Here is an 18439-nt window from a genome sequence, read left to right as displayed (position 1 = left end):
ACTGTATGGGGGCGCCTGGGTGGCTCAGTTGGTTAAGGTTGCAACTCATGATTTTGGCTCAGGTCATGATTTCATGGGTCATGAGATCGATCAAATGCCATGTTGGGCTCTGCCCTCAATGGAGAGTCTGCTTGGGATTCTCATTCACCCTCTCCCTCCGTTCCTCCCCACCATGCTGTCTCTCTCCCAGTCTGTCTCTCAAATAAATAAATAAATAAATAAATAAATAAATAAATAAATAAATAAATAAATCTTTTTAAAAACTGTATAATCTGGAAAGCTATCATAAGTGTACTTAAATCAGCAAAATTTTAAAATGTTTATTTTATTTTTTATTGAGATATAATTGACATATAACATTATGTAGTTGTAGGTATACAGCATGATTTGATATTTGTATACATCCCAAAATGATCGCTACAATTAATTTAGTTAATTCATCACCATACATAGTAACAACTTTTTTTCTTATGATGAGGAGTTTTAAGACCTACACCCTCAGCAACTTTCAAATACGCAATACATTATTGCTAACTATAGACACCTTGCTGTATGTTACATCCCAGGACTTATTTATTTTATAGCTGTAAGTTTGTACCTTTCGACCCCCTTTGCCCATTTCACCCATTCCCTCCACCCCTCTGGCAACCACCAATCTGTTCTCTATAAATACAATATTATTAAAGCTCAATAAATAGTAACGAAAAAATTTCCCCGCCATACATATCTAGCAACTCTACATAGTATGGAGACAAATAGTTTAAGAACTGGCCTCTGGAAGGAACTGGGATCAAATATGCAAATGCTTAAGGCCTGGGCCAGATTATGGGCCCAAGGGGGGTCTCCAGATTCAGGACATAATGTTGAGGCCAACGGTCAAAGAAAATTTTGAGGTAAAAGACATAAACAAAGAATTAAATACAGAAATATAATGAATATGCAGATGTGTGGAATAATATTTAACTCCCTGTATCATTAGAAAAGCAAATTAAGTGAATAAAATGCTACATACATGTAAATTAAATTAGCAAGCAGAATTTGAGGCTGTTACTCAGCACTCATGAGGGTGCAGTAAACCTCATATTCGTCCTTCATGCTCTAGTACTACCCTCAAATAACTGGAAAATTTTCTTGACATGCATTATGAACAAAACAGTCTACTGGTTCCCTAGGGCTGGGGGTGGATTGGAAATTGTCTAGAAATGGGATGAAGGCTCTTTTTGAGGTGATGGATACATTCTCAAACTGAATTTGGTGATGGTTGCACAACTCTATACATTTACCAAAAATATTAAATTATATACTTGCAATTGGTGAATTTTGTGGCACTTAAATAATATCTCAATAAATCTGTTTTTCGAAAAGATTTTATTTATTTATTTAAGAGAGAGAAAGTGAGAGTGAGAGCATGAGCAGAAGGGAGAGGCAGAGGGAGAAGGAAAAGTAGACTCCCCACTGAGCAGGGGGCATGACCAGGGCTCAATCCCAGGACATCCCAGGACCCCAGGATCATGACCTGAGCCAAAGGCAGATGCTTAACCGACTCAGCCTCCGGGGTGTCCCGGTAATTTTTTTTTTAATTGACAGAGCTAGGATGTAAACCCATGCCATCTGATGCTGGAAGCTGCCCTCACACAACTGTTGCCTTCCTGTACAATCACCAACAGGAGAATAATATCACAGTTGGAAAATGCAAGTCATCTAGATGTCAGCAATTTCCTCATTTGGTTTCCAAGATAAAATATGCATGACCATTCGGTTCAAAACCGTGCACATGGTAACACTATCCGCCCCCTGCTCCTCAAGCCAATACCACAAGTTTGAGACTGGAATGCTTGAAAAACTCAGTCTAGAAGAGTTGCCCAAAACAGAAGTCCCCAATCCCCTGTAGTTTCTGAAAAAAGATATTGCCACCCTTAAGTAATTTTCAGTATCCCTAAAAACCCAAATTACACAATAGCATTCCATCCCAAAGCCACAAGCTCTAAGAGAGAGCATAGAGTGGAATTTACCAAATGTGGGATTTCCATTGTTCTCTCTCTGTGGAGTCAGGACACTAACTTTCCCAGTATCGGTGTGTGATAATATGCATGGAGTATTGCCAAACCAAGCCTCAGGGTTCAGAGTCTTATTGGGGCTCTATTACATAACATGATTGATGGCCCAGATAGCTGATCTCAGTCTCCAGCCTCCTTGGACCTCACAGAGTCCCCATCCTAAGCCACATTATTGGCTTTCCCATCCTAAATCATCCTAAATCACACTGTCAAGACTATCCAGTATGACCTGAAGACACCAGGCAAATAATAACGTTTCTATCAGGCATAATATTCCAAGGGCGTAGAACTATCTAGAAGCCAAGGGCAAAGGCCAGACATCTGTTTTTGTAAGGTCAAATTCTTTCCTGCACAGATTGGCTCTTTCGGGCACGCTCTCTGAGTCTCAGCTATGAATGCCAGCCAGGCAGTAGTCTCTGGTCTTGTCAGCTTCAGGGATCAAAGCTCCGCCCTACAACCAAGTTGGGGTGAGGGTGATGGGGAACTCAGGATTCTTGGTTTAGCACACCTGGGGAAAGCCTCCATCCAATGGGTGGGGGTTAGACAGGGAGGCCCTGTCCATCTGCCACACTCTGTGGGAGCCAGGCCTCTCCAATGGGGAGAAGATGGGAAACCTGGGCAACCTGTCCCCCTGGTCAGGCACAAACCCCACTGGGTGCCAGGAGCAGGAGCCCCTGGGTCTGGCCTCAGCCTCCTGGGATGCAGCTTCCCCAGGCTGAGCTCAGGGCATTGATAAGGAGGTGGGTCAAGGCTCCAGTGCCACACTCTCATTACCAAGTTTATTACGTTTTCTCAAATCCATGTTTCTTCCTTTGCTACCTGCCCCTAGGATAACTTCTAGAGATCTTACTTAAATGGTTGTTTTTGATCGTTTTCTCCAGTTTTGCGTGTTTCACCGGAGAGAGTTTCCGCAAAGCTCCTCACGCTGCCGTCCCACCCTCTCATCGATAGACCTTTAACATTACACCCCAGGCAAGCGGTCACAGAATTGGAAGAATAAGGTTCTGTACTGTGACACGACTGAGGATCCCTGTGTCTGTTCTGATCTTCAAAAGCGGTGGCTGCAGCAGGGAGCCTGGCTGCCCTTGTCTGTCCCTCTCTTGCTCCACTCTTTCTGGCTGTGCAGCTGCAGACAGCCGGCCCTGGGCTGAAGGATGACCCCCTCCCACCAGGCGGCAGACGCAAAAAAAAATGCTCCTGGGCACATCCACACCCATTCAGGCCACAGATCTCCACTGGTAGAAAGGCCAGCAATGGAACAATTTCCAGAGAAAACATATTAATCTGGAAATTTCTCTTTCCCTCTAAGACAGGGATCGTTCCCTTTTTTTCAGTGCCATGGACCACAGCAGTCGTTCAGGGGCAGCTACTGCCTCCTTCCTGAAATAATGGTTTTAAATCCCTAAAATAAAATACATAAAAAGATAAACAGATTCCCCCCAAAAAAGCTATCACAGTATTTTCTAAATATGACGTATGACACATAAGCTTCTTTGTGAACTAATGCTAACATCAAGAACTGGTGGAAGGTCTAGTAACTCAGAGTCCCCAGCAGGACATAAATGATTTTTCTGCAGAAACTGTACATGATATGAAAATATCTCAACCTCTCCTGATAACAAAATCAGAAATAAAGCTACTACTACACAGTTTTGTCTACATTTTCAAATGAAAAATGCTAAATTTTGGTCAGGGAAAATTAAGATGTATTCTTTCCCTATCCCCAGTCACCAGCCCCCTAAATCCTGTGAACCCCTGGCTAAGAACTGGTACTCAAAGTGTGGTCTGGACCAATCATCTGCAGTGGTGCTTCTCAAATCACCTGGGTAAAAATGCAGCTTCTGTTCGTGTGCACCCCAACATCCTGCAGGGGGTCTCTTTCTAACACATCCCCTAACATGCTGGTGTTCTGGTCCAGGCTGCGGACACACAGCATGGAGAAAAGGCCCTGAGCTCATCATGGTAGGTGTGGAGGTAAGAGTTGAAGGCACACAGAAAGTGTTTCCTGACCCTGAGCATCCCCAGGAATAGGATTGGGATTTTCTGACTTCATCCTAGGGGCATGTTTTCTTTTTCCACGTTTCAGTGTCTGATGACAGAGAGGAAACAGAGATTCTGAGCTGCTGGGACCCTCGGTTTCCTGAAAGCTGCCACAGAGCAGCACCTGCTGGTCAACTAGGGTGCTGACCCTTGCCAAGTCCCAGCACCCAAAACGTAAGCCCAAGTACACACATCCATTCACAGAAAACAGCAATGATTAATAAGGCCAAGTAACCAAGACTTTAGAGTTGAAGTGGTCTTCTGCCCTCATCCCCAAGTGATAAATTCCTAGTCATTCTTCCAAATACACCTTCTCTGTAGAGCGAAGCTCTCTTTGCAGTTCCTCCCCACTGTAATTAGAAACAAGAATGATAACAATAATAATATTATTATTAACAACAGTAATTAACTTTTATCAGTCGCTAGGGGCAAGCAGTGGCAAAACACTCTCCATGTGTTATCTCATGTAATTCTTATAACACTTAGAGGAAGGTGCTGTCTCCATTTGATGGATTGGATGGTTGTAGGCTGGGGGAGAAAAATGCCTGTGGCCTCTATCTCTGTGCCTTGCATACCTGCTCTGTCCTAGCACTTACTGCACACCCCCAGGGCTCACCATCCTTGTGCTTCTGTCCTGCACAAGATTTTGCATGCTGACAAATTGAGAAGTTATCTTCTGGAACACAGGACAGATTATATGAATGGTTACCACCATATCATGCCCGAGTGTGGAAGGATGATAGGCACAGAAGATCAGATAGACCAGGACATTCAGACAGTCTTGAGGATCTGCTCAGAAGCCATCCAGCAGCTAAGAACACAAGCCCTCAAGGAGCACAGGAGTGCTGTTTCGGATTTTAGGGCAGCTTATTTGAAGAGTATACAAACTTGACTCAGAACAAAGAGCCACCGGAGTCCAACAAGTAGTGGTGAGAAAAGATGATGTAAGTTGGAACCAGATCCAAATACAAACACAAGAGAATTCATGTCTTCTGAGAAAATTTCACAGAAACCCTCAAAAGATTCTGATGAAAAACCCATCAATAAGGAATATCCAAACAAGACTCCATGCAGAGCACAACCTGACCTGGGCATCTGGGGAGACGGCAAAGGGGAAGACAGACCATCCTCAGAAAAAAACACAAATGTTGGAACAATGAGAGCCTAAGTGGTTGAGTGAATGGCCTGTTGGAGGAAGCAGGGCAAATCAAAGGAAAAGTGGTTGGAATTTCCAGATTCACAGATAGTCACAGAGCTTTTACAGCAAGAAGCCAAGATTGATGGCATTCACCGATTAGCTGGAGAGGGAATGCAGCTATGGAGGGGGATGAAGAGAGCCAGGAAGAAGCATGCTTGGAGCTGGAGTTCTTCCTCCCGGTGATGTGATCCTCCTCCTTGCTCCTCCCTATCCGCAGGATGGCTGTAAGCAAGCTCTGTGCCGGGTGCTGCCCCCACCCTTGATCTCTGACAAACAGTATGCTGTCCTGGGTCTCCAGCATCAGAGTGTGGTTTATGATAGGAGGTTATCCCAGAACCAACTGGGGGGAGGGGGCGGAGGCAAACATGTACTCTCACAGCAGGTACCCCCAAACCTGTGGTTTTAAGCTGATTTTGTAGCTAAAGACAATGAAGTTGAAAAGAAAGGAGAAAACTAAGTTCAAATGATTGTGCAAAAAAAAAGTGACTAAAACTCTGAAATTATTGACATAGGCAACTTCATCATTTTCCCAAAGGCACAGATAATATATACAAATATAAATATAAATGTGTGTATAGGTACATATACATAATATTATAACTTTTCTCTAACCTAGGTTCTATTCTTTAAGCAAACTCAGCTGTCCAAACCTCCAGTGTCCCCATACTTGAGATACATTTAATATGCAGGAAAAATATTAAAACAGCAGGAAAAAGTCCAAGTTAACAGGTGGTGTCACCGTTATTGCAGTGCAATAGCCAGAAGTAAGCAAAATATTGAGGATTTTAATTTTCATTGTCCCATCCAGACTGGCTTTTACAACTCCTTTTAGTAAGGAAAAAAGAAGAGACCTGAAGCATGAGGCTACATTTACCCTTTAGCCTCCTTGAGGCTCACAAATCCCTTTCGTACCAACTCTGGACTCCTAGCTTCAACTAATATTAATTCAAAAATCAGATTGGAGCTCCCACCACAATGCCACCAGCGACACCGCGGGAACTGGGTCTCTAGAGATTCTAGAAACTGTGGGTGACAGAACATGAGAGACTCCTAACTCTGGGAAATGAACAAGGGGTAGTGGAAGAGGAGGTGGGCGGTGGGATGGGGTGACTGGGAGATGGGCACTGAGGGGGGCACTTGACGGGATGAGCACTGGGTGTTATGCTACATGTTGGCAAATCGAACTCCAATAAAAAAAAATACACAAAAAGAAACTGCAGATGCCGCTGGGCTGCTCTTCGCTGCCCTCTGCTGGCCACACATGGAAGCAGGACAAGTCTCCACAGGTAAAAAGAAAGGGTCATGTGAGAAAAGGCCAAAAAGCATTCAGGGTGATTGCAGAAGAAAAAACTTAAATAGGAACCCCCAAAGAGGCGTGTTGACTATGAAACAAAGGATTGACCATACTAAGAGTAGAAAAGTACAAAATCATCTTCCTTTAAGAATTCAGAGAATGAAAACCAGAAAAAAAATTGTTGGAAGAAAGCAAAAATGTGCTACCATTTTGTTTTGTCACTAAAAAAATGAGGAATGGATGTTCACATCTTTTAAATCTTAGCACTTTTGGTCTCTGGGTTTCAGGACTGATGTTCATGATGCAGGAGAAGGTGGTTACAGCAGCTCCAAAGCCTCTTCAAAGTAAGGTAAAATAATAAAGAACTTTTTTTTTTTTTAAGATTTTATTTATTTATTCAGAAGAGACACAGAGAGAGAGAAGCAGAGACATAGGCAGAGAGAAGCAGGCTCCAAGCAGGGAGCCCGATATGGGACTCCATCCCAGGTCTCCAGGACCACACCCTGGGCCGAAGGCAGGCACTAAACCGCTGAGCCATCCAGGGATTCCCCAATGAAGAACTCTTGAACTCAACAACAAAACACACTACCCAATTCAAAGCTGGGCAAAGGAATTAGATAGCCATGTCTCCAAAGACATACGAGTGGCCAAGAAGCACATAAATAATGTCCAATGTCCAACCCCACTAAAAATTAGGGAAATACAAACCAAAACACCAATGATAAATCACCTCACACCCGTCAGAATGGCTACTATAAAAACAAAACACAATGCAGAAAATAACAAGTCAGACAAGAAGATATGGAGAAATTGAATCCCTTGTGCAAATGTAAAATGGTGCAGCTGCTATAGGAAACAGTAAGGATACCTACACCCCCGGGTTAGGAGAGCTCTGGGCTGGGGAATACATCAGTGTGTGGGAGGTTGGGGTGCACCCAGAGAGGGCACAGAAGCTCCACAATCCTTTCCACACACCTCTTCCTATGCATCTCTTCTTTCTGTTCCCAAGCTGTATTCTTTATAAGAAACCAGTAATAGAATTCAAGCACTTCTCTTTGAGTTCTGTGAGTCATTCCAGCAAATTATCCAACCCAAGGGAGGGTATGTGCAAACCCCTGATTCATGGCCAGTTGGTCAGCAGAACAGGTCACAACCTGGGACTTGGGATTGGCATCAGAAGTGGGGGCATCCTTGTGGGACTGGGCCCTTCACCTGTGGGATCTGCACTCATGCCAGGCAGTTAGAATTGAACAGAATTTGCAGGACACCTAGTTGGTGTCCAGAGAACAGGAGAATTCCTTGATAGGAGTAAAAACTCCACACATTTGATGTCAGAAGTGTCTATACAGAGAGGAAATTAATTTTAATATCCAAAGGAATTGAAAACAGGGTCTCAAAGACACATCTGCACACTCTTGCTCATAGCAGAATTATTCATAAATAGCCAAGTGTCCATTGCGATGAATGGATAAGCAAAATGTGGTATATCCATCCATATGATGGAATATTATTCAGCCTTTTCAAAAGGAAGAAAATTCTGACAGCTGCTATAAGAAGGATGAACCCTGAAGGCATTACCCTAAGCAATGTAAGCCAGGCACAAAAAGACAAACACTACGCAATTCCCCTTATATATCTAGAACAGTCATGTTTACAGAGACAGAAAGTAGAATGGCAGTTGCCAGGGGCTGTGGTGAGCTACCATTTCAAGGGTGCAGAGTTTCAGTTTTGCAAGATGAAAATGTTGTAGAGATTGCGTGCACAACAATCAGAATGTACTTAACACTACTGAACACACTTAGAAATGGCTCTGATAGTAAATGTTATGTTCCATGTGTTTTACAATTAAAACTAAATTTCCTTAAAAGGTACTTTGAAACAACACATCAATATAATCATTCCTTCACTTGCTCTCTGCCACACATTTGACTCAGCTTCTAGAAACTGAGAAAGTGAGACCTAGAAGGGATTTGGAGATCCTGCTCAATTTTTACAGAATAAAGCAATGCAGACCCCAATGGCGAGGTAAGCTGTGAGGATGTTGGATGGTTAGTGGTAGAGGTGGGATTAGAAGGGCTCGAGGCTCCCAGACTGGGGCCTTACCTGACACCTGAACCCCAACAGGGACAGCCCATTGCTTTGTTTCTTTTAAGCAGGCTCCATGCCCAACGCAGGGCTTGAACTCATGACCCTAGATTGAGAGTTGCATGCTCCTCCGACTGAGCCAGCCAGGCACCCCAGCTCATTTTTTGATGTTAATAAAAATAATAACGCTCCTCCATTCAGGGCTCCTGCCCATACACCACTGGGAGGCCAGACGAGTCCATGAAGGAATATACATTTGGTTAAAATCCAAGTGATCTGAATTTCAAAGCCCACTGAACAAACCTGGGAAGGTGGGGAAAGAAATATAAGCTACTGAAATGTGAACAGGACACATAGAGGGTTTTTCTCCCCCACTGAGTTATTTTGTAATATTTTCCAGCATGAGCCTTAAAAGGAATATCTTCCTCCAGGCAGAGTCTTCCTGTCTATCTACGGTAATATCACAGTATGAGGCTGCATATAAATTATTTTTTATTTTGCTTTGATGATTGGGAAAAGATACCAGTATATATGATCAAATCAGAGCTAACAAATAACTTGCAGTTAATTTGGCTAATTTTATTAAAATAAAGACATGTCTGTTTAAACTGAGAAGAAAAATGTTCTCACTGGCACTTTGCTTTGGCTGGGATCCTTGAAGTTAAGGCCAACGTGCTGATAATAATCACTCTCACACCATCGGCCTTGTTCGTCCTCTGAAGCACATGTGGTACTGGCAAACAGCAGCTCAGAGCTGTGCATGAGTGAGCAAACAGTCAGTGCTCTGCCCAAACAAGACCCTGGGTTACAATCCCTTTAATCAACGGTTTACTCTGAAAGATCTGCTTTCAGATGGTAAGGCTTTGCCAGGATGAGTTTCTCAGGGCCGATGATGGCTCACTGTGCAGTGGCATGTGAGGTAGATTCTCTTCACATTTTGCAGATGTTCCTGTTGTTCTTTAACCGGGGGTGGGGGTGGGGAGGTGAGTGCTGTCCATGACCAGAACATCTGGATTCACATTCCTACATGGGGGGAATGCCTCCCCATGTCCCCAGTCTGTAAGCCAGTCTGCAATTCTGCCTCACATTAACTCTTCAAATCCAGAGGAATGTTTTCTTCATCCACAGGTTGTTTAGGTTTTAAGTGACCACTCAGAGTTAAGAAGGAATATCTCAAGCCCCCTGCCATGCTGAAAGGAGGGGGGGAAGTGAAAATAAATAAATCTCACAGGTAGTACCACCAGATCTTCATAAAATATACATCTTTATAGATATAGCCAGCTTATTGAGATCTCTGTTTTTCTCCTAGTTTGTAGATTACTTGATGAGAATTACCCCCTCTTATTTAGAAATCTGTAGAGGCAGAAAAAGAATAGATCATATCTAATACAAAACTTTGGAGAGGGGATCCCTGGGTGGCTCAGCAGTTTAGCGCCACCTTCAGCCCAGGGTGTAATCCTGGAGTCCCGGGATCGAGTCCCGCGTCGGGCTCCTTGCATGGAGCCTGCTTCTCCCTCTGCCTGTGTCTCTGCTTCTCTCTCTCTGTCTCTCATGAGTAAATAAATAAAATCTTTAAAAAAAAACTTTGAAGAGAAAATAAACATTTGTTTATTGCTGAATAAACTATACTATTATCCAAGACAGTATCCCACATCTAGGATCCCAAAATGCCTTTCAAAGGTATCTCAGCCACCCCTCCCAATATCAGTGTATGGTGCTTTGACAGAGCAGGACATAAGTAAGGCCCACTTCACAAAAGGAAGACAGATAACTTAGGAGACTTTTTTGTGAGAAAGACACACGGATTAAATTCAGATCTCAGCCCCTTGAATTTTCATCATACATGTCCCCACAATCCATATGAAGGAACATGTCATAAAAACAGATGAATTGAGGGATTTAAGTAAAATTATCTCAAAAACAGAAATGTCAAAACACCTCCCATTCTTTCACTTATAATAGATGAATCAGACTTTTTAAAATTCAGATTTTACTAAAATGATGTTCATTTAGAAATCCCACTTACCAAATATTTAACCCTACAAAGTTTAACACAGAGAAAATGTAGTCTCCACCAACTAACATCCCAATGTAGGCAATGGATACATTCTGCAGAAAAAGAGAGAGGATTAGTCATTTTCAAAGTGAAGGGTTTAGGGGGAAAATACATATAGTAAATATATATTTTTACCATACATAAAATACATATGGTAAAATCTGAAACTAAATATTTTACTTTGCCCAGAGACTTGTACACAGAGCTGTTCACAGAATGTTGAATAAATGAATAAAAAACCATTACATATGGCTTTATAAAGAATGTGAACCATGGCATGATAATTACAGAACCCTGCATCATTCATGCCCCTTACAATTAATACATAGGAAAAGAGATATGAGTTGAGTTGTCATCAGCTTTCCAGATCCCATCTCTTTACCATCACTGGGTGGTGAATTTTAATCATACGGACCCTAAACTTGCACAGATTAGACATCCAGCGAATTCCAAGCAGTGCCCTGCATTGAGCATTCCAGAAGGACCTAGGTGGCCAACGGAGGAGTCTACTGTTAAAGCAGGTGGTCTTTCTCACTCTATCCACGTGAATAGGAAAACAAAGCAACTGTAGCATAGAACACAGGACACCCCCCTCTTCATTCCTGTGTATCAGGTGCACAGACACAAAACATACCTACATGCAATCCATGAGTTTAGTACCTTACAAATGAGCATATATCTAGATTAAAAGCAGTTCTTCACAAGGCTTCCCTTTCTTAGTCAACAGGTTCTCCCAGAAAACCAAGTTGTACAAGCAAGGTATAGAATAAGATATGTCGGTGAGTGCAGAAATTTGGGACTTTTTCTGCTTTGCTTTTTTTACTACATTTGCCTAGACCATCCCCTCCTATCAACCCCAAAGTAAACATTAAAATTTGTCTCTCCTTTTTAAATTAGTGAGCCCTCTGTTTATGGATTAGGGGATAAGAAGATCTAAGAAGAGATCACCCAGCTACAGCTGAAAATGTCACCAGCCTCCATGCTTGCATTATCTCCGTTACCACAATAAAATCGAACTCCGCTTCTTTCGTGATAACTGGATTCACAGCTAGTTCCCCAACACCCAAGTCTTCACCCACTTACCTTGATGGCTCCAACCACTGCTGTAGTGAGGGCTGAATTGTAATAGCTGCACAGAACCATGGAATACATCAGCAGAAACCTGGATCAAGGAAGGAAGCGCCAGATGCATGCCTTACTGTGCCAGGTATAACAGATGAAGAAGAATCTGCACGTGAGCCACCCACAAGTACTTTAAACAAGTAAAAAAGAAAAGATTTTATAACCTACACCTTAAAACATCTCCTTTATAATTCCATCTTTGTACAGTAAAGTGGTCCAGCTGGGCATTAGTGAAAGTTTCTACCTTCGGTATCCTTTTCATTCTGTCTGTGCATTTCCCATTATGTTTCCATGTAAAGAGGGTAAGAACACGGAGATTTTTTTTTTAATTGTCTGAAATCTTTTAACAGCTATGTCACAACGGTGGTCTTTAATCCTCTGTGTATATTAGAATCACCCGGCACACTTTTAACACACAATGATGTGTGACAGTTTTCCCTCAGTGGGTTTGAGGTGGGGTCCTTGGCTGCGTGCAGTAGCAAAGCTCTACAGGTCATTCTCACATGCTACCAGCTGAGAACCACTGGTGTTTAGAAGGGAAAATCAGCAAAGCATTGCTTTGGATGGAAGAGAGTTAAAGGATTCCCTAGCAATCAGACAACAAAAAGAAAGGTCATCCAAATTGATAAGGAAGAAGTCAAACGTTCACTATTTGCAGGTTTATACTACTTATTCTATACTGTATATAGCAAGATTCCACAAAAAAAAAAAAACTGCTAGAACTGATAAATGAATTCAGGAAAGCTACAGAATACAAAATCAATGTACGGAAATCTGTTGCACTCCTATACACTAAAAATGAAGCAGCAGAAAGAGAAATTACAACAACAATCCCATTTACAATTGCACTGAAAATAATAAGATACCTAGGAATAAACTTAACCAAAGAAGTAAAAGACCTCTACTCGGAAAACTATAAAACATTGATTAAAGAAATTGAAGATGACACAAAGAAATGGAAAAACATCTTCATGCTCATGGATTGGAAGAATATTGTTAAAATGTCCAAACAAAGTGATCTATACATTTAATGCAATCTCTGTAACAATTTCATTTTTCACAGCATTTTTCACAGAACTAGAACAACCAACCTTAAAGTTTGTATAGAACCACAGAAGACCCAGAAGAGCCAAAGCAATCCTATAAAGCCAAAGGTATCACAATTCCAGACTTCGAGTTACATTAATGTAGTGATCAAAACAGTATGGTACTGGCACAAAAACAGACACATAGATCAATAAAACAGAATAGAAAACCTAGAAACAAACCCACAATTTTATGGTCAATTGTAGACAAAGGAGGCAAGAATATACAATGGGAAAGACAGGCTCTTCAACAAATGGTGCTGGGAAAACTAGACAACAATGTGCAAAAGAATGAAACTGGACCACTTTCTTATACCATATACAAAAATAAACTCAAGATGGATTAAGGACCTAAATGTGAAACCTGAAACCATAAAAATCCTAAGAGAACACAGGCAGTAATTTCTTTGACATTGGTCATAGCAACATCTTTCTAGATAGCTCTCCTGAGACAAAGGAAATAAAAGCAAAAGTAAACTATGGGGCCTACATCAAAATAAAAAGCTTCTTCAGAGCAAAGGAAACAATCAACAAAACTAAAAGGCAACATACAGAATGGGAGAAGGCATATGCAAGTGATATATCTGACAAAGGGCTGGTATCCAAAATACATAAAGAACTTACAAAACTCAACACCCAAAACACAATTAAGCCATTTAACAAATGAGCAGAAGACATGAACAGACATTTCTCTGAAGAAGACACACAGATGGCCAAGAGACACATGAAAAGATGTTCAACATTACTGATCATCAGGGAAATGCAAATCAAAACTACAGTGAGATGTCAAAGTGGCTAAAATCCAAAACATAAGATACAAGTGTTGGCAAGGGTGTGGAGAAAAAGAAATACTTGTGCACTGTTGGTGGCAATGCAAACTAGTGCAGCCACTGTGGAAAACAGTGTGGAGGTCACTCAAAGTTAAACACAGGACCACCTCTATGATCCAGTAATCACACTACTGGGTATTTACCCACCAAATACAAAAAACACTAATTCAGAGGGATACATGCACCCTGATGTTTATAGCAGCATTATCTACAACAGCCAAATTATGGAAGCAGCCGAAGTGTTCATCCACTGATAAATGGATAAAGAAGTAGTGGTCTTTACACACAATGGAATATTACAAAGTCATCAAAAATAATGAAATCTATTTGCAACAACATGGATGGAACTAGAGTGTATCATGCTAAGTGAAGTAAGTCAGTCAGAGAAAGACAAACACCATATGATTTCACTCATCTGTGAAATTTTTTAAAAAGGTGAGCAAAGGGGAAAAAAAAGGAGAAACAAACCAAGAAACAGCCTCTTAACAATAGAGAAAAAACTGATGGGTATCAGAAGGAAGGTGGGTGGGAATGGGTGAAACAGGGTTGTTAAAGAGTACACAAAAGGAAAGGAAAGGAAAGAAATAAACTAATGGATTCCACATGCCAATAATACTCCTGTGCCCTTGGACCAAAGTTAGTTCACCAGGCATTCAACACTGAGCACTATATTGATGCTTATGTCAAGAAAATGACTATAGAATTGGGACCAAGCACCAGCCAAAGAATACATATGTACAGGGAAGAATACAGAATCTAATCAGAAGAAATATGTTCATTCCAATCAAGAACTGAAGAAAATAACCTAAGTGGGGTACAAAATTCCATCTGCCCAAAGGATACAGAGAGATCCTAGGTGTGTTGGATTTTAAAGCTACATTCCCGTTAGGAAGCATAAGGCTGGATCCCCCATTGGCAGAACAGAGGGAATCAGACTCTAAGGAATGGGCTCAGCCCCTGTGTGTTAGGTAGCCTCTTCCTGCAGAAACCTAGTGCCCCTGGTCCAGGTCAGAATCCCTACTAGTAACAGAATCTGGATCACAAATCAATAAACGCTTTTGGCCTGAGTATGTTTCTTACCAGGGATGGTAAAGAAAAAAATCTTAGAGATAAAGTACACCAAGCTTGTATGTTAGGGAATAAACTCAATTACAAACTGAAATTCTGTAATCTTCAGAATAACATGTGTCTCTGTTATTAAGGTAATTACAGCAATTTGACAAGTTCGAGGACCCAACGTCTTGACCTCTGTGGTTTGAAACTGAAATGTGCAATTGGGATTAGATTTGCAATTTTCAGTTGCAAGAAGTAAAATAATCTGAGTCAGTCCGAACACAGTAGTTGATGTTTAAAAAGAAGGTGACATCACATTTCTAAGTTTGGTTTACTAGATTTCAAAGAGTTGCTTAGGTATGTAAAGCAACCTGGCTCATAAACTTTGCAGGGCCGCATTAGGGCTTGGACTAGCTGGAGAAATATCAGGTGAATCGTATTTGTAAGTGGTGTTTAAAATGTTTAATTTTTTTTTAATTCACTGAGTAGTAAACAAGACCAACTTATAGTAAATTGTTCAGGAGATTTTAATCAACTAAACTTGAGTTAAGAAGCCATTAATCAAATAATGAAAGTAAATGTTCTATGGTAATACAAAAATTACTAGCTTTATAGAGCAACAGTATTTATAAATTGAACTTAAAAAAATTTAAGTTGTTTTTTTTTTTTTTTTTTTAAGATTTCATTTATTCATGAGAGACACGGAGAGAGAGGCAGAGACACAGACAGAGGGAGAAGCAGGCTCCCTCTGGGGAACCTGATGTGGGACTTGATCCCAGGACCCCAGGATCATGCCCTAAGCCGAAGGCAGACACTCAACTGCTGAGCCACCCAGGTGCCCCAAAATCTAAGTTTTTTAAATGTTTATAATTTTAATAAATTCAACATTAATTCAGAGCCCCAGGAACCATAAATAATCCTATTCATGCATAAAATTAAAAGACTAAAAAAAAAACTCAATGTGGGGCGCCCAGGTGGCCCAGCGGTTGAGCGTCTGCCTTCAGCCCAGGGCATGATCCTGGAGACCTGAGGTCAAGTCCCACGTCCGGCTCCCTGCATGGAGCCTGCTTCTCCATCTGCCTGCGTCTCTGCCTCTCTCCCTGTGTCTCTCATGAATAAATTTTTTAAAATCTCAAAACAAAAAAACAAACAAACAAAAAACCTCAATGTAATGTTACTGAGTACCTACTGTGTTTGCCCAGATAGTGAGAGTACATAACACAGCAACCACCCTGGAGGAGGTAAGTCTAATAAAATACTAGAGATAAGAGCACAGGGAGGGGGTCTACCCCAACTTAGGGAAAACAGAAAAGTTTCCTGCAGGCCTCCTAAATGAAGTCCTGCAGACTTCAACCCAAGGCAATCATGGATGTTATTTTTATTTTTGTTTAAAAATTCCAACTCCAGGGTTCCAAATATGCAATGTTTTCTCCATCCTACCTTTTAGTGAAATCACCTCCACCTGCATCAGAATTGGCTGATACCTTGAATATAAGATTCCAGTATCTATCCACCATGAGTGTGGACAGCTAGGACACAAACTCACCAGCTGGGCTGGGCACAGGAGGAACCCCTCTCTGAGGCCTGGGGGTGCCTGAAAGAGCCACTGTCCCTAAGGGGCCTGCAGACAAAGAGGCTGCACTTATCAGCGTGTCCACTAGGTGTCCCCAGAGAAGATAAGGGGAAAACCACAAGGCGCAAAGTAGTCAGTGTAGGACAATCTGTATTACAATTTTCTAAGAAAAAATTTCTACATGAGAGTATGTTCCTATATAATCCTTTGGCTAAGAACACTAAGTTTCTAAATTAAAAGAACCTCTGCTAATTCAGTACAAAGGAAAACATACCACTTTTAACACTAAAAATATCCACCTCCACATGACAGTAGTTTTGGTTTTAGCATCTATGGATTAAAAAAATGCAAAGATATTTAAAAGTATTGCTGAATTATCAGTAGCTCCTTGCCATTCTGAACTTTTAAATCATATATCTTCTATGTACACTTGAAAAATAATAGCACATGTATGTGATATACATTCAGACAACATATACCAGCCGTATGTTTGGGTTTACAGGTCCCCAAGAGATGGATGTGCTCACATAGAAACCCCTGGAGCAGAATTCCTGCTCCAAGGTTCTTACTATTTCTGAAAATGACACGAAAAATAACTTATCTACCCAAGGCTGTATGGCACACTCATGGCAGTCACAAATAGAATTCAAATGACCTCATTTACAACTTGCAACAGTTATCATTCCATGAAGGAGCATTTATATAAATTAACACAAATGTTCAGATAATAAAAGGCCACATTTATCTCCCTTCTCTCAACCACAGTGATACCCGAGCACATGACTCCAATTCCAGATTTCAAAGAATTTCAAGTAATCTCATCTCACTCATCTCTAGTAAGAACACACTCCTACCCAAGGCCTCTGTGGTGTGCCAGGGATGTCAAAGTCATGGGATATATGTGGTCCATCTTCCCAGGGCACTGATTTTACATGAAGATTGGTTTATTGGGAATGTGGGAATATCTGCACTCTCTGAAGTTCTGTTGCCCTGTGCTATCCACAGAATCCCATATCAGGGAAGTTTTAAGGAAGAGAATATTTTTTATCCTGGGATTAGAAAATATTTGGTACTTTTGTGTTTTTATTAAGGAATATATTACTGCTTCACTGAGAACAAAAGGTCTGCTACTGGAGCAGAAACAGATTAGACTAATCACCACCAAGGCCTGAGGGCTACTGCCAGCAGCTGGTATGAATGAACCAGAACCTGTAATTTTTCAGCAAGATTGAAAAGACTTGCAGAGCTAGATTTTTATTTTATTTTATTAAAAGATTTATTTATTTTAGAGAGAGTGTGTGTGTGCAAGCAGAGGGAGGGGCAAAGGGAGAGGGAGAGGGAGAGAATCTTCAAGCAGACTCCTCACTGAGCACTGTGCCTGTGGGTATAGATCTCCCAACCTTGAGACCCTGACCTGAGCCAAAATCAAGAGGCAGACACTTACCTGACTGAGCCACCCAGGTACCCCAGAGCTAGCTTTATAAAATCGAGTTAGTCAATTCAGGTTTGTCTATATTTTATTTCTGCCTGCATTAAACTATCTTAGTACCCACAATCCAGTTTACCTTCCTGACATAATTAAACTCCATCATATGCTTTACAAACTCCTGATTACAAATAGCATTTCTGAAAACAGTCTTTCCATCATAACTCAAAAGAAAATTAAAAGTCTGCTTTTTTTCACCATTCCATTCACTTAACATGCATTTTTATTTTTTTAATTTTTTAACATGCATTTTTAAAGCATTAAAATTTTATAATTATGTTTTCAACATGGGATAGAGGTTTAGTGGTTAGAAAAAGCAAGTTTGAAATGCAAACTTGAAAGAGTGAAAAAAGTGAGAAGCTGAGCATCAGAGCCCTCTGAAATCAAGGGGTGGGATGCATATATATGAGCCTCGAGTCATTCCTTGAGCAGGGACTAAGAAAAGAGACAGATGAGCCTAGTACCAGTTGTTCTGAAAACCGAAAATGTGCTCAGCAGCTTAGAATGGCTTCTTTTACAGTGAAGAAATAAATTACTCAATCCTTTGAATGAGAAACTTT

The 18439-nt window shown here is 41.1% G+C and overlaps 1 protein-coding gene and 1 pseudogene across 2 annotated transcripts in view; one reads left to right on the top strand and one right to left on the bottom strand.

The window, feature by feature from the left end:
* The first annotated feature begins 4016 nt into the window (after positions 1 to 4016).
* On the top strand, positions 4017 to 5257 carry LOC112643494 (syntaxin-18-like; annotated as a pseudogene).
* A 3896-nt stretch (positions 5258 to 9153) lies between these two features.
* SLC35D2 (solute carrier family 35 member D2) overlaps positions 9154 to 18439 on the bottom strand; it is a 48541-nt gene continuing 39255 nt past the window's right edge. The window contains exons 7-9 of one of the 2 annotated variants that reach the window (XM_049115751.1): positions 11814 to 11892; positions 10701 to 10783; positions 9154 to 9864 (exon numbers count right to left, since the gene is read on the bottom strand). In XM_049115751.1, coding sequence (XP_048971708.1) covers positions 9762 to 9864; positions 10701 to 10783; positions 11814 to 11892 — 265 coding nt within the window. In that variant the 3' untranslated portion in view covers positions 9154 to 9761. The remainder of the gene's footprint in view (positions 9865 to 10700; positions 10784 to 11813; positions 11893 to 18439) is intronic. The other variant, XM_025423092.3, reaches the window with a different exon arrangement.

This window comes from Canis lupus, chromosome 1 (assembly GCF_003254725.2).
Source record: "Canis lupus dingo isolate Sandy chromosome 1, ASM325472v2, whole genome shotgun sequence".
In the NCBI taxonomy this organism is placed as follows: Eukaryota; Metazoa; Chordata; class Mammalia; order Carnivora; family Canidae; genus Canis; species Canis lupus.
This window is presented reverse-complemented; position numbering and strand designations above follow the sequence as displayed.